The sequence below is a fragment of the Perca fluviatilis genome, chromosome 4, assembly GCF_010015445.1.
Source record: "Perca fluviatilis chromosome 4, GENO_Pfluv_1.0, whole genome shotgun sequence".
In the NCBI taxonomy this organism is placed as follows: Eukaryota; Metazoa; Chordata; class Actinopteri; order Perciformes; family Percidae; genus Perca; species Perca fluviatilis.
The window spans coordinates 319553-335183 of NC_053115.1; the positions used below are offsets into that span (position 1 = coordinate 319553).

At 43.0% G+C, this 15631-nt stretch overlaps 1 protein-coding gene across 1 annotated transcript; it reads left to right on the forward strand.

The window, feature by feature from the left end:
* Nucleotides 1-270: 270 nt before the first annotated feature.
* LOC120556785 (ADP-ribosylation factor 2-like) lies at nt 271-10908 on the forward strand. The gene is made up of 6 exons (XM_039796509.1): nt 271-549; nt 1409-1489; nt 1705-1814; nt 4461-4532; nt 7734-7856; nt 9581-10908. The coding sequence occupies exons 1-6, from the start codon at nt 483-485 to the stop codon at nt 9671-9673; spliced, it is 546 nt and encodes a 181-aa protein (XP_039652443.1). The 5' UTR covers nt 271-482; the 3' UTR covers nt 9674-10908.
* The last annotated feature ends 4723 nt before the right edge of the window (nt 10909-15631 follow it).

Here is a 15631-nt window from a genome sequence, read left to right on the forward strand (position 1 = left end):
AATTATAAGGCTGTTGTTTAGTAAATCTATCGCTGACAGCGCTGTACTGTTCCTCTTTATATATTTATTTCTACCAAAATGATTAGCGCTGGTCAGGGGGTACTTGGCTTAAAGAAACTATTCAAAATGTGGAACATTATTGAAAAAAGTTTGAGAACCACTGACGTAGACGTAGACGCCACTGTTGACAAGGCGTTTATACTTTTCAACGCCTTGTGCCTTTATTGTGAAGGTGTGTGAGCGGAAGTTATATTTTCCCGGTGTGTTGTTGTCCTGCAGCTGCTGCCTGCGTCTCCGCTGCCACCGTGGACCAGCTGACAGCAGCCGGGATGACACACACACACACACACACACACACACACACACACACACACACACACACACACACACACACACACACACACACACACACTCCCGCTGCTCTATAAAAACCACAGACACCGACAGAGACACAACGAGCTGTGACCGTTTCTACCGGAGCTATGGGCGTCATCATCTCCCACATCTTCTCCAGGTTCACCTCGAAGACACCTGTCCGCATTTTAATGGGTGAGTATTGTTATTTATTTATTTATTAAATTATATTAAGTTAAAGTGTGTAGGCATAATCAGGAGAATGTGGCTACTTCAAGTTTTAAAAGTAGAAAAGTGTCCCCTGTAACTTGAATGATATATTATATGCTAACATTAGATTATTATAACTCACGCTTTCATGTCAAAGCAGGACTTTACTAGAGCTGCGGAGATTAACTGATTAGTTGTCAACTTTTAAATTAATCCCCAACTATTTTTATAATCCATTAATCGATTTGAAAATTCTCGGATTCCAGCTTCTTAAATGTAGACGAAACAACTAGGCATTATTATTATTTATAAGATTATTTTGTTTGTTGGGCTTTTCGGCCTTTTATTTTTGATAGGACAGCTAAGTGAGAGAGGGGGGAAGACGTGCAGAAAATCGCCACAGGTCGGACTCGAACCCTAGGCATAAACCTCTCAGTACATTGTGTATGTGCGCCTGCTCTACCCGCTGAGCAGCCCCGGCCGCGCAGATGGTATAATTAATCGGGGAAATTATCGAGAGAATAATCTACGCATTAAAGTAATCGGTAGTTGCAGCCCTTGACGTTACTGTTGTAGTCGGTTGACATGGATCTCATTTTGAACTATATTCATTTATGATTATTTTTATTAAAGGATTATCTGCTGGTAATATTTATCCATTAATCGATTTATTGTTTGGTTTGTAAAATTTCTGAAATATGATTTTGTGTGTCTCTGTGTGTGTGTGTGTGTCTCTCTGTGTGTCTCTGTGTGTGTGTGTGTGTGTGTGTGTCTCTGTGTGTGTGTGTGTGTGTGTCTGTGTGTGTGTGTGTGTGTGTGTGTCTCTGTGTGTGTGTGTGTGTAGTGGGTCTAGATGCAGCAGGTAAAACCACTCTGCTGTACAGACTGAAGCTGGCCGAGGTCGTCTCCACCATCCCAACTATCGGTCAGAGTTTACACTAACAAGTTTCAGTTTACTAAAAATATTTTTCACTGCTATATTAACTCTCTGTGTGTGTGTGTGTGTGTGTGTGTGTCTGTGTGTATGTCTGTGTGTGTGTGTGTGTGTGTGTGTGTGTCTGTGTGTGTGTGTGTGTGTGTGTGTGTGTGTGTGTGTGTGTGTGTGTGTGTGTGTGTGTGTGTGTGTGTGTGTGTGTGCAGGTTTTAATGTGGAGACAGTGGAGTATAAGAACATTAGTTTCACAGTGTGGGATGTTGGTGGTCAGAACATCATCAGACCTCTGTGGAGACATTACTACACTAACACACAGGTAAGGTTGACAGAGTGTTTTGGGGAGATTAAAAGATGGATGTCGGCAAACTTTTTATGTTTGAATGAGTCAAAAACTGAAATGATTTTATTCGGTCCTTCAGAGTCCGCAAATACATCTAAAATTGAATTGGGCACATTATCCCCCTATCTGATGAATCAAGTAAAAAACTTAGGTATAATCTGCGATAGTGCACTGAAATTTGATAAACAGATAAATCAAGTAGTCAAAATGAGTTTCTTCCAGTTAAGACTAATCGCTAAAATGAAGTCTTTTGTAACACGGAAAGGATCTGGAAAAGATAGTGCATCGTTTATTTTCACAAGACTGGACTACGGTAATGCATTGTATTATGGTGTTCATCAGAAAACCTTAAACAGACTGCAACTAGTGCAAAATGCGGCCGTAAAGGCTACTGACAGGCACTCGGAAAAGTGAACATATCACTCCTGTATTAAAAAACTACACTGGCTGCCGGTTTTCTACAGGATTAACTTTAAGATACTCCTATTTGTTTTAAAGCACTGCATGGCACTGCTCCGACATATATAGCCGATCTAATCCAGGTGAATAAACCAAAAAGAGCACCGCTCCCGAATCATTAAATCTCTTGGTAGTTCCAGCCGGACCCCACAACCAAAATGAGAGGGGATCGCTCTTTTGCGGCTGCTGCTCCCAGGCTGTGGAATAGTTTACCTCCTTATATTAGGGAATGTTCTTCTCTTATAGAATTTAAACGACATTTGAAGGCTTACTTTTTCACTCTGGCTTTTGATCATCTATGAGTGCTGTGTTAATGATGTGAGAGGATTTTAGTAGTATTTACTAGTGGCAAGGTCCAGACTTTAATTGTCTTGGAGATTGTTTTATTTTATTTGTTGTACAGCACTGTGGTCAACTTTTGTTGTATTAATATGTGCTTTATAAATAAATTGAACAAGGTAATACTACACTAATACTACACTAATACACAGGTAATACTACACTAATACTACACTAATACACAGGTAATACTACACTAATACTACACTAATACACAGGTAATACTACACTAATACTACACTAATACACAGGTAATACTACACTAATACTACACTAACACACAGGTAATACTACACTAATACTACACTAACACACAGGTAATACTACACTAATACTACACTAATACACAGGTAATACACCCCCACACTCCACACCCCCCCCCTACCACTCCCCTAATACCCCCCTACACACCCCTAACACACCCCTATACCCCACACCACCCCCACCCTATCCCCTTTTACTCACTCATAACACTTACACTAACCCCACCACCCCCCCACTACCACACTAATACCCCCCCACTACCACACTTAACCCACCCCAACCCCCACACTATTCCACACTAACACCCCCACCCTCCCCCACACTTACTACAACATTAACCCTCACCCAACTCATATTTCACTCTACACTAATTCACCCCACACACACACCCCCCTCACCCCCAACCCCCACCTTACCCCCACCCTCACATACACTAAATTATTTCTTCACCACCCCACTAATACTATTACACTAATACTACACTAACACACACCTACCACTACACTAATACACAGGTAATACTACTCTCACACACCTATCCCCCCCCCACCCCCCCCCTTACCCCTCCCCCACCCCCCTAATACTACCCCACTACCACTCTCACCCCACCCCTCACCCTACACTACCCCCACACTACCCCCCACCCACTCCTACCCCCCCCCCCCCCCCCCACCCCCCCCCCCCCCCCCCCACACTCCCCTCACCCCCCACCCCCCCCCTCCATTTCTACACTAACACCCCCCTCCCACTCCACTCCCCCCCCCACCCCCCACCCCCCCCCCCCCCAACTCACACTTCACTTCCCCCCAACTCACACTCACCCTCCTTTCCCACCCCCCCCCCCCCCCCCCCCCACTACCCCACAACTCACCCACACTACCCCACCCCCCCCCCCCCACTAAACTAAAGCGTATATTACCCCACTCTCACCCTACACTAACACACCTATACCCCACCCTCACACACGTATACTCCACACCCCACACATTTATGTCCCCTTCCCCCACCCCCCTACTACTACTCCCCCCCCACACTAACACACACCTAACCCCACCCTCACACTACCCCCACACTCCACCCCCCCCACCCCTCCCCCCCCTCCCCCACTCATACCAACCCCCCCCCCCACACAGCTTCATATACGTAACTACCTGCTACTCTACGGAATACTCCCCCCCACAACACACAAAACACACCAACACACAAACACACTAACACACAAATACTACTTCACACTCACACATAATACCACACAAACACACCAACACACAAAACTACCACACTCAATTCACACAACACACAAATAATACTACACCAACACACAAACAATACTACACCACACACACAAATAATACTTCACCAACACACAAATATAAAAAACTATCTACTCATACTCTAATAAAATAATTTTAAGTACTTATGGAGCAGTGACGCTCTTGCGCCTGCCTGCCTGCCTGCCTGTCTGTCTGTCTGTCTCCCTGCCTGTCTGTCTGTCTGTCTCCCTGCCTGTCTCCCTGCCTGTCTCCCTGCCTGTCTGTCTGTCTGTCTGTCTGTCTTCAGGGTCTGATATTTGTTGTCGACAGCAACGACCCCGAGAGGATTAAAGAAGCTGCTGACGAGCTGCACAGGATGGTACGAACAGCTGACCATTACTCTCCACACACACCTCACACACACCTCACACACACCTCACACACTACACACACCTACACACACCTACACCCCAACACCCTCACCCACACCTCCCCCACACCTCCCACCCCCCAAATACAACTCACACCTCACACACACCTAAACCCAAACCCCAAAACCTACACACCACAAAAAATAATTCACAAAACAAACTCACCTCACACACACCTACCACCACCCTACACACACCACACACACCTCCCCCCCACCCAAAAACCCCAAAATCACACACCCTCACACACACCTCCCCCTCCCACACTCCCAACTACCACCAATACCAACACCCTCACACTCCTACCCCACACCACCCACCCACACACCTCACCACATACACACCTCACACTAAATCCACTTAACCCTCACACACACCACCTCACACACACACCTACCACCACACCAAAAAAAAATTCTACACACACCACCTACACACCTCCACACTCACAAAATATACACCTACACACACCTCCACCACTCACACACACACTAACACACTACCACACCAAATAACACACTCAACAATAAAAAAATACTACCACCCTAAACCTCACACACTACACACTACACACACCTCTACACACACCACCTCCCACACTACACACACACTACCACCTACACACACCTCACACACACACATTACACACACCTCACACACCTACCCTACATCTCACACAACCTCTTCACAACCCTAACTAACACACTACACCCCAACAAACAACTAAACACACCTACCCCCAATCCACACTCACTCACCATCTACATACTCACACACACTAACACACACCTAACACCTCAAACACTAACACTACATCACATACTCAAAACTAACCTACACAAAATAAAACTAACTAACACCCACACACTCCCTAACCACACCAACTTACCTACCCTACACACTAACACTAAACACCTACACAACCAACACTCACCTACCTCACCACACACCCTCCCTATAAACAAAAATACTACACACCCTACAACACCTCAATAAAACACACCCCACATTAACACCTCACACACACCTCACACACCCTACACTAACACCTCCCACACTAACCACTACACCACACCTCACCACTAACACACTACCACCCTAACCAATCACACACACACACTCAACACTACCACTAACACACCACCTACACACACCTCACACACACTAAAAATAATACCTAACACACCTAAAAACACACCTCACACACACCTCACACACACTAACCTCAAAAAACCCCCTCACACACACCCACACAACCTAATACATCAACACATCTCACACACCTCACACCACTCACACACACTCACACACACCTAACACACACCTACACACACCTCACACACACCCACACACACCCTACACACACCTACATACACCTAACACACCACACACACCCTAACACACTCACACACACACCTCACACACACCTCAAAAAACACACCTCACACACACAACACACATCCACCCCACACACACCTCAACAAAATAACAACAACACCACACACACCTCACACACACACCTCACACACCTCACACACACACACAAAAAAAACCTCACACACACCTACACACACCCTCACACACACAACCTCACAAAACACACACCTCAATACACCTCACACACACCTCACACACACCTCACACACACCTCACACACACCTCAAACAACCCAACCACACACACCTCACACACAGCTCACAGGATGGTACGAACAGCTGACCTCATTACTCTCCACACACACCTCACACACACACCTCACACACACCTCACACACACCTCACACACACCTCACACACACCTCACACACACCTCACACACACACCTCACACACACACACCTCACACACACACCTCACACACACCCACACACACCCACACACACAGCTCACAGGATGGTACCTAACAGCTGACCTCACACACTCACACACCCCACAAAAACACACCTCTCCATGTAAATATATATATATATATATATATATATATATATATACCATATATATATATATATATTATATATATATATATATATATAGTATATATATATATATATATATATATATATATATTATTGTAAGTGATTTAAATAAGAAATTCCCATGTTCAAAAAGGAGTAGGAAGAAGTTCATAACTAACTTTTCTAGCCCTACCCCCTTTCTCTAGTTTTATCCTTTAGTTAAATGCAAAATAATTCAACACAATTCTTCTTTACATACACGTACACCGTATATATATATATATATCTACCTACTTACAGCTCACATATAGCCATGCATACACACAGATGCATACATACACATTTACACAATTTTTTTATTTATTTTTTCTTTCTTTTCCATCTATCTTCTTCCTTTCCGTCTATCCATAGCAGGGGTGTCAAACTCAGTTTCCCAGAGGGCCACACTGGAGAATAAGAATCACACCAAGGGCCAGACATTTAGTTTATTCACATGCTTTTATTTCATCAATAAAGTCAAGGATCTTAGACTGTATTATTTCATCTCTCATATAGTCTTCTCACTGACAGTTTGGTCAACATAAAGACCCCAAAAAGTAACTTAGCCATCAAAGAAAAAAGCGACAAAAAAGGTTGAAAAAAGCGACAAATACATCGGAAAAAAACAACGGAAAACTGAAAGCGTTTGCAAAAGTCACAAAAACTTCAGAAAAAGCTACAAAAACTTGGCGGGCCAAAATTTATCGTGAACCTAAATTCATATACGGGCCGGATCATAATCTACGAGGGGCCAGATTTGGCCCTCGGGCCTCGAGTTTGACACATGTGATCTATAGTAAATCAAATACTAACACATCCATACGAGACTTAGTATATAGGTATATATATATATATATATATATATATATATATATATATATATACATATACCTATTTACCTCAAAGTCGTACATACACCACTTCATGAGATCAGTCTGAAACTGAAAAGTGATGCGTTGAACCACCTGGTGTTTGCACAAGTGCACAAGTGTCTTTTAACGACCATGAGTTTGCATACATGCCGCTGCTTATTGGCTGATATCTCTGACACAAGCTCGTTTCACACCGTTGAACAACGATGCACACTGTTTTGAGATTAAATGTGCTCCAGAATTATAAATCAGCAAACTCATTTTAATAATTTTTGTGTGTTGCAGTTGGAGGAGGACGAGTTGAGGGGCGTGGCCTTACTGGTGTTTGCTAACAAACAGGATTTGCCCAGAGCAATGTCTGTCAGTGACATCACCGAGGCCCTGGGCCTATCAGGAGTCTCGCAGCCGGTAGGTGCCCATAGAATTAAAATGGATATGGCTATAGTAAATTAATATGATTTTTTCTTCTGGAACCACACTGTTGAGCTCACCCTCTCTCTTATTAACCCTCATGTTCATGTTTTTCCTACGGGAAACTCCCGTCATTTGCATGCCCCAAACTCCTTTATCAATAATCGGACCAATATGTTTGTCTAATGTTGACCAGTTGCCAAACCTGGCAACCTATAACCCAGTTGCCCAGTTGATCTCTGCGCAAGCTTCGCGGAAAGTTCAGACCCGAAAGCGAGCCGATAAAAATGGCAGGTGAAGTCGGTGTTCCTGCAAAGAAATCAAAATATAGCTGTAAATTTCAAACAGTGTTGGGCGCAACAATTTAAATGCATCTTACCTATAGTCATATCGACAACCTCCAGGCTTTTTGTAAGGTCGCATTGGTTTTAATGTAGCGCACGGTGGGAAAAATTACACCATCGCGCACAAGAGGCACATAAGTACCCCCCCCAAATGTTGGCATGTGGTAGCTCAATCAATGGCACACTAGCAATATGTGTGCAAGAGAGTTTTTTGGAAGTTTTCCAATGCCGCATGCCAAATGAACTCTTTCACAGCCAGGCACACAGCCGGTTATTTACGGTAGTTTGATTGACTTGTTCCCCATCCACATTCCATGAAGACCCGCCCTACTCTGATGACTCAATGCTGAGGTTTTCAACCATGTCCTACTGTCTTCCAATCTGGTCTCTTACCACTGAGGACATTACTGAACCAATAGCACGACTATACTACAGAGCACTTAAGTTCCACAGTCATCTTCCAAAGTGGTCTCATCATTGCAGTGCGCTCACTCGCACAAATGCTCTGACTTACCAGAACTACGTAAACAGCCACGCTATCGCATTTTATTTTCAGATTCAAAATAGCTCTTCACCAGCACTTACTGCTCTTCTTCCGACACACAATATGAGACCAGTAGGCCTCACTAGGTCAGTCTCACAGGCTCTCATTCCAGTTCCCCCATACAAAAACTATGGTCAGAAATCCTTTTTTTATACTTACACCAAAATTTTGAATGACATTCCCCATCACATTCGAACATTATCATCCATCACATATTTTAAAAAGTCATATAAACTCCATACTGTTTCTTCTGGATAGTCACACTTGCACACACTGATTGTTCATATATTGTTCTAGTCTGGTTTTTCCGTATTTAATGTTTTATTTGTCTGTCTAGTCCGTGATAATGTCCTGATAATGTCCTGATAATATCCTGATAATGTCCTGATAATGTCCTGATAATGTCCTGATAATATCCTGATAATGTCCTGATAATATCCTGATAATGTCCTGATAATATCCTGATAATGTCCTGATAATATCCTGATAATATCCTGATAATGTCCTGATAATATCCTGATAATGTCCTGATAATATCCTGATAATGTCCTGATAATGTCCTGATAATGTCCTGATAATGTCCTGATAATATCCTGATAATGTGTTTTTTAAACTGAGCCAGGCCCATTTATATTGTTCCTTAACTGTTGCTTTTGAAATTTTCTGAAATGAAATAAATGAAATGAAACTTGATATCGAAAAGGTTGCCGACTCGTGGTTTAGACTTAATTCCAGGACACAGTGATTGAGTTCATGTGATTTTTGCAGGACATTCACACTTGTTTTACCCTGCAGCTGAGCCCATGTGTTTGTCCCTCTGTGTGTCTCTACAGTGGTCTGTCCAGGCGTCCTGTGCCGTCAGCGGTACAGGTCTGGTCGAGGGTCTGGACTGGCTCTCCGACCAGATCCTGAACAGTAGAAGCTGATGTGTTCTGCATCATTTGTGTCCTGCCGAATCTTCAAACACGTCAAGCAGTCTGCTGTGAGCTGAGCTGAGCTGAGCTGAGCTGAGCTGAGCCAGAGAATCCAGGAAGAACGCCAAGGATCCCTCGTGTAGTGGTGTGAAAAAGTGTTTGCCCTCTTCCTGATTTCTTATGTGTTTTTGCATGTTTGTCACACCTAAATGTTTCAGATCATCACACAAATTTAAATATAAGACAAAGATAACACAAGTAGACACAAAATGCAGTTATTAAATGAAGGTTTTTTATTATTAAGGGGGGAAAAAATCCAAAACAAATAAGAAATCAGGAAGGGGGCAAACACTTTTTCACAGCCCTGTAGCAGTGATCAATTTGGATTTTATTACATCAAACTGCAGTTACACTGCAGTGATTGGTGTGAAAATAACTTTTATATATCTGTGACTATAAAGCCTTCCTACATGTCTGGTTTGCTTTAAAATGTTACTTTACAAGGCAGGCGTTCATTCAGGTGTCTTTCTATTGTTTCATCGCTAAAATCAAAGCATTAAAATGCTCATCAGGAGCGACCACAAATTGTGGCCGGGTTGGCTCAGTGGTAGAGCAGGCGCACATATACTGAGAGGTTTATGCCTAGATGCAGAGGTCCAGGTTTAGAGTCCAACCTGTGATGATTTCCTGCATGTCTTCCCCCCCTCTCTCTCACCTAGCTGTCCTGTCAAATAAAGGCGGAAAAGCCAATATATATTTTCATATATATATATATATATTGTAGAAGATATACAGAAGTATCTGGTGATGTTAGAAACTTTAGTTTTTAGGCAACCAGGTGAAATATTTTATAAAATATTTTCATGGAAAACTAATTCAGCTGTACTGATTTTCTTTATATTTTCATCGGTTTGAGAATTATTTGACCACAGACTTTAATATTGATTTTTTTAAATGTAATGTCTAGCTGGTTTTGTTCTTAAAGACATGTCATTTGTTGTGTTGCTTGGGTAATCAGTTCAGGTATTTCTGTAATATTATGACCCCCACATGTATTATAATAATACATCTTAATGAAAATGTATATTTTTTGGCTCATATTGATTCTATAATGAAGTTGTTATGGTGATCATTGTTGTGCGTGTTTTATTTTAAATACAGACCGACCTGTACCAATTCTTAATCATCCTGTCAAAGGAATTGCTGTCATTTATACGACTCCCACCCCAAATCAACAGATCACAGTCACATTTCATGTTGCAGCTTTACGCTACAAGCTTCTAAGGCGCTGACACACCGAGCCGATAATCGGCCGTCTGACAGTCTGGCGAGGTCGGTGACTCGAGTCTGTTCGGTGTGTTCTGTGCCGTCGGCTTTAATTTGGGCCGATTTGACTTGTTGAATCGGCCAGCGGGCAGTCGGACTCAATGACCCATTTGATTGGTGGAGAGCTAACCCGGAAATGGCGAGCGGGATGAGCGTGACTAGAGTCTCTCAAAATCTGAGGAAAATCTTTTAAACTGACCTTTGTTGATGAAGACAGATTCAGCAACTGCACGGCCTATTTCTCTCTTCAAATGTTCTCAGAAACCTGTCTCGGTGAACTATTTTAGTCCGATATGAGATCGGATTCTGATCGAGCCGCCATTAGGCCGGTTACACACTGCACGCATCTCGCGAGCGTGGCGTTTCTGTTGCGTCTCAGCTGCGTGGATTTTTCTGTGTCCTACACACCAGAAGCGTGTCTGGCGCGGCGCTGCTCCTGCTGCTAGGTAACAGGGAGGGCTGATCTCGGGACATAGTGCCGACAGATTCAAACTGATAAATGTGTAAGTGGGCTGTCTGAACAACTTAGTGTAGCTGTAAAGAGCCGATATAGCCTATCGGATGTTGGACCGTCACTCAGAACACACACTACGTTGTTATCGTAGCCTATCCTACCCTTTATATAGAGCCTACTGATTTGATTAAAGCAAGACAAAGTCGGCAGTATTGACTGCAAAATATGTTACAGAATATTTCGTTCTGTATGACAGGTGCAATATTTGAAAATCTTTTCTCGGAAATTTTGTATTAAATTTATATCTACATTGATGTCAAAACCTAGACTTTCAAACATCAATATGTCATTTATTAATATGTATTTGTGTCTAAATGACATATAAACATATTTTCCTATTCTATTTTGCCTGGAAACGCTTCCAACACGCTCGCGTCTCGCGTGAAAAATAGGCGTCGGTTCTATTTCTAGCAGGCGCGGCAGTGTGTACGCTCTAACCTGTTAACATGGGAGCCGAAATATAAACGGACACGCCACGCAGCTGACACGCTCGCGCGACGCTTCCGGTGTGTAACCGGCCTTATGGTCAGGGAGAAGCCAGACCCGTGTGACGCGTTCGTCCAATCAGCTGTCGGTTTTCATGTTTTGGGCGACAACACAGATTAGCGCCGCCTGCTGTCATGGAGACGTATTACTCGTCTCTTCGGTGAGTTCTGAGGAACTTTTTGGACCGACTCGGGGAGACTGATCAGTCCGACTGGCTTTACTGCTGACGGTCGGCTGTCTGGTTGGTGTGTCGGAGCCTTTACCGGAGCGCACCACGGTGCTTGTCTGGCATCTGCTGACACAACGCGGTACAGCCTGCGCCACAACGCAAGTCAACGCCACAGAAAACACAGGGGTGTGCTGTCCCACCCGTGGGAGGGTGAGCCCTTGTGGACCATTGTGGGTTTGAATGTGGATTTTCCAATCAACCTTGAAAAACATTTTTGATGCCTTTTTTTCAGTTTGTTTTTGCTTTTTCCAACATTTTAAATTGTTAAATTTTTCTTCTACACATTTTCAGCGCTTATTTCTACGTCTCATATTTTCTGATATAACACAAATTTGACCCAAAGTCAACACAAGGGTTAAATTAATTCCCCCCCTCATCAACATTGAACAACATAACAATTGAACTTCGGTGTGTGTTCTGAGGCACTTTTAGGACCAACTCTGGGAGGCAGTTGGACTGACTGCTTCCCGGAGTTGGTCCTAAACCATAACCCTAACCCTAATGGTGGTTACTGCCTTTTCTGCTGAGCGTCAGCTGTCAGGTTGGTATGTCAGAGCCTTTAAATTAATTCCCCCCCTCATCAACATTGAACAACATAACAACAATTGAACTTCGGTGTATTCTGAGGCCCTTTTAGGACCAACTCTGGGAGGCAGTTGGACTGACTGCTTCCCGGAGTTGGTCCTAAACCATAACCCTAACCCTAATGGTGGTTACTGCCTTTTCTGCTGAGCGTCGGCTGTCAGGTTGGTGTGTCAGAGCCTTTAAATTAATTTCCCCCCTCATCAACATTGAACAACACCCCATATTGACAAAGCAAAACCAGGATTTTATATTTAAAATTAAAAAAACTGAACTATCGCATTGACATCAGTACTCCTAAGTAACTTCTCCTGAAGCTCTCACAGCTCGTGGACGTTCATTTGTTCTGAAAACAGCAGCAGAAATGACTCGGGCGGGTGGAGTTAGTGCTTTATTTATCACTGAAAAGCCTTTCTTTCGTTTTTTTTTTTATACATGATGACACAGAAACAATAACTGAAACATATTTACAGTTCGCCATCATGGATCCTGTCAGTAAAGTGCAGCTCCACTCCAACACAACATGTTCTTCACCTGGTTACAGGAAGAAAACCTCCTCCCAAAATTAAATCATCATCATCAGTAACTGTAGATTTAGGCTTTTAGAAGCGTCTTTTCGCCGTGTAAACTTCTCCACAGCTGACAGACTGGTGTCAGGCAGATTAATGAATGAAAGCTGTGAAAACAACAGAAAAGGCCCCCAAACTAATGACCACAGATAAACACTTTGTTAAAAGCACAGATAAATATTGTGACGTCAGGAGAAACACGCTGACTCAGCTGATTATTTTTGCAAAGTTGGTGTTAAAATGTTAAATTTCTGAATGAATAAAATATACCATAGACAGCAAAAGAAAGTCTCTTTCCCGGTGCTGGCTGAGCGTTACTGAGCAGCCTCCAACTGAGCTTGAAGATGTAAATGTGACGTGAGCAACCTGTCTGAAAGTGTGAAGTCTTCTGGTAGCTGTGCCGAGAGAAATCTCAATCATTCCCAATCTTACAGAGACGGAGAGCGTAGGTATATGTAAGGAGATAACATAGGCACAGGCTAATTACTGATCACTAACATGCTAGTTAACATTAGTAATTACTGATCACTAACATGCTAGTTAACATTAGTCATTAAACCTAAACAGATAATGGAAGTCCAAACTGCCTGTGAGCTTCTCCTGTACTATACGGTAATTCCTCTACTGTGTGACAGTAAGTCTCGTGGTTATGACCCAATCGTTAGCCTATTGTTATAAAAGCGTCTGCTACGGAGCCATAACGTGAGCTACAAGGTAATGGAGCCTTTTATACATTGTCGTGTTTCTTTAGAAATAAACAACGGACAAATAGAGTCTTTAAACGCTTCAGATGTAAAGTTATTCTCTGTCAAAGTGACGTCAGAATGAATGGGAGTCAATGGGATGCTAACGGGGGGAGATGGCTTGGTAGCCTACAATCTCCCCGTAGGAGGTACACTTTCTGGATGTTTGTCCAATTTGTTTCTCCTTTGTTTTCAAAATGTAGAACCGTCGACAGAGTAAAAGGGAGGAGAATGTGTGGTCAGATTTGGGCATGTGTTGACGCACCTATAGCAAGACAAGAAAAGGATACACAATTCTCCTTAATGAGCACTGCTTTCATGCAAATATTCATTTTGTAAGAGGCAGACAGACTATAAATCTTCAAATGAGAAGGGTTTAATATCAGATTTTCTATTCAGTAGTTTCACACCTTCACGGGCTCCTGTGGCAGCCATGTTGGCTCTGATTCGGACAACACTGCATACAAACAGCACGAGATGCATGAGATGCTGGACAAAAGCATGGCTAGTGATATAATTATTTCTACCATCTACAGAATTCTGAAAGTTAGTATTGGCACTGGAGGTTATACATCAGAAGGGGGTTGGGGCCAACATATTTTGGCTAAAGTAGAGCTGACCTTCGACCCCCGAGGAGCAGAATTGGCCCTACTACCCTAACCCTGATAGAAGGAAAAAGTGGTTAATCAATATCAATCAGTTAATCAATATTTTAAAATGACACATAATTCGGTCTTCATCACCAGAGTTTGTGCATACTATTGCAGACATTACTGACAACAATATCTGTGTTTCCAAGGCATGACATAACTCAGGGAGCACAGATTCTATGATTGCCAGTAACAATGAGTAGGATTTTCTACAAAAAAAACAATGTACAGACTACAGAATACAACAGTAATCCCTCTCAATCATTACGTATGACCCAGTAGAAGTGTGTGGGGGTGACCCCTGCCCTCTGTGTTCGGGACATTTCTGGGTCTTTCTCTGCTCCAAACCGCAATGGGAAAATCTCATTCTGACCGATAGTCGACCCTCGTTAACCGATCGTTAGTCTACATCACACGTGTCAAACTCGAGGCCCGCGGGCCAAATCTGGCCCCCTCGCACATTCTGATCTGGCCCGTATATCAATTTAGGTTCAAAATATATTTTGGCCCGCCTAAAAACATGGGAAACTGTTTTTCAACTTGCAATTGCGCCACACTCAAAGCAGAATTTGGTAAATTTGCAGCCTTTGAGATGGAGAAATTCCCCCAGAAGAAGCAGAGAGTTTAATATTCAGGCTGAGAAAGAGCTTGTTGTGAGTCAGCTGGGTGGTAGCGTACTTAGAAAATATAATCATGGTTTTTGCTCAATTTGCGAAATTCCAGGACGGCTTTGGAGCTTTTTTGCTGACTTTTTCAGAGCTTTATGTGGACCAAACTGTGAGTGAGAAGACTATATGAGACATGCAATAATTGAGTCAAAGATATTTTACTTTTTCGATGAAATTAAAGCATGTCAATAAACTATACATGT

Bases quoted from the DNA above. Each gene is read 5' to 3' on its own strand.
- LOC120556785 (XM_039796509.1), top strand. From the start codon at position 483: ATGGGCGTCATCATCTCCCACATCTTCTCCAGGTTCACCTCGAAGACA. The intron at 550-1,408 runs GTGAGTATTGTT...GTGTGTGTGTAG, and splicing joins ACCTGTCCGCATTTTAATGG to TGGGTCTAGATGCAGCAGGT. The intron at 4,533-7,733 runs GTACGAACAGCT...TGTGTGTTGCAG, and splicing joins CTGACGAGCTGCACAGGATG to TTGGAGGAGGACGAGTTGAG.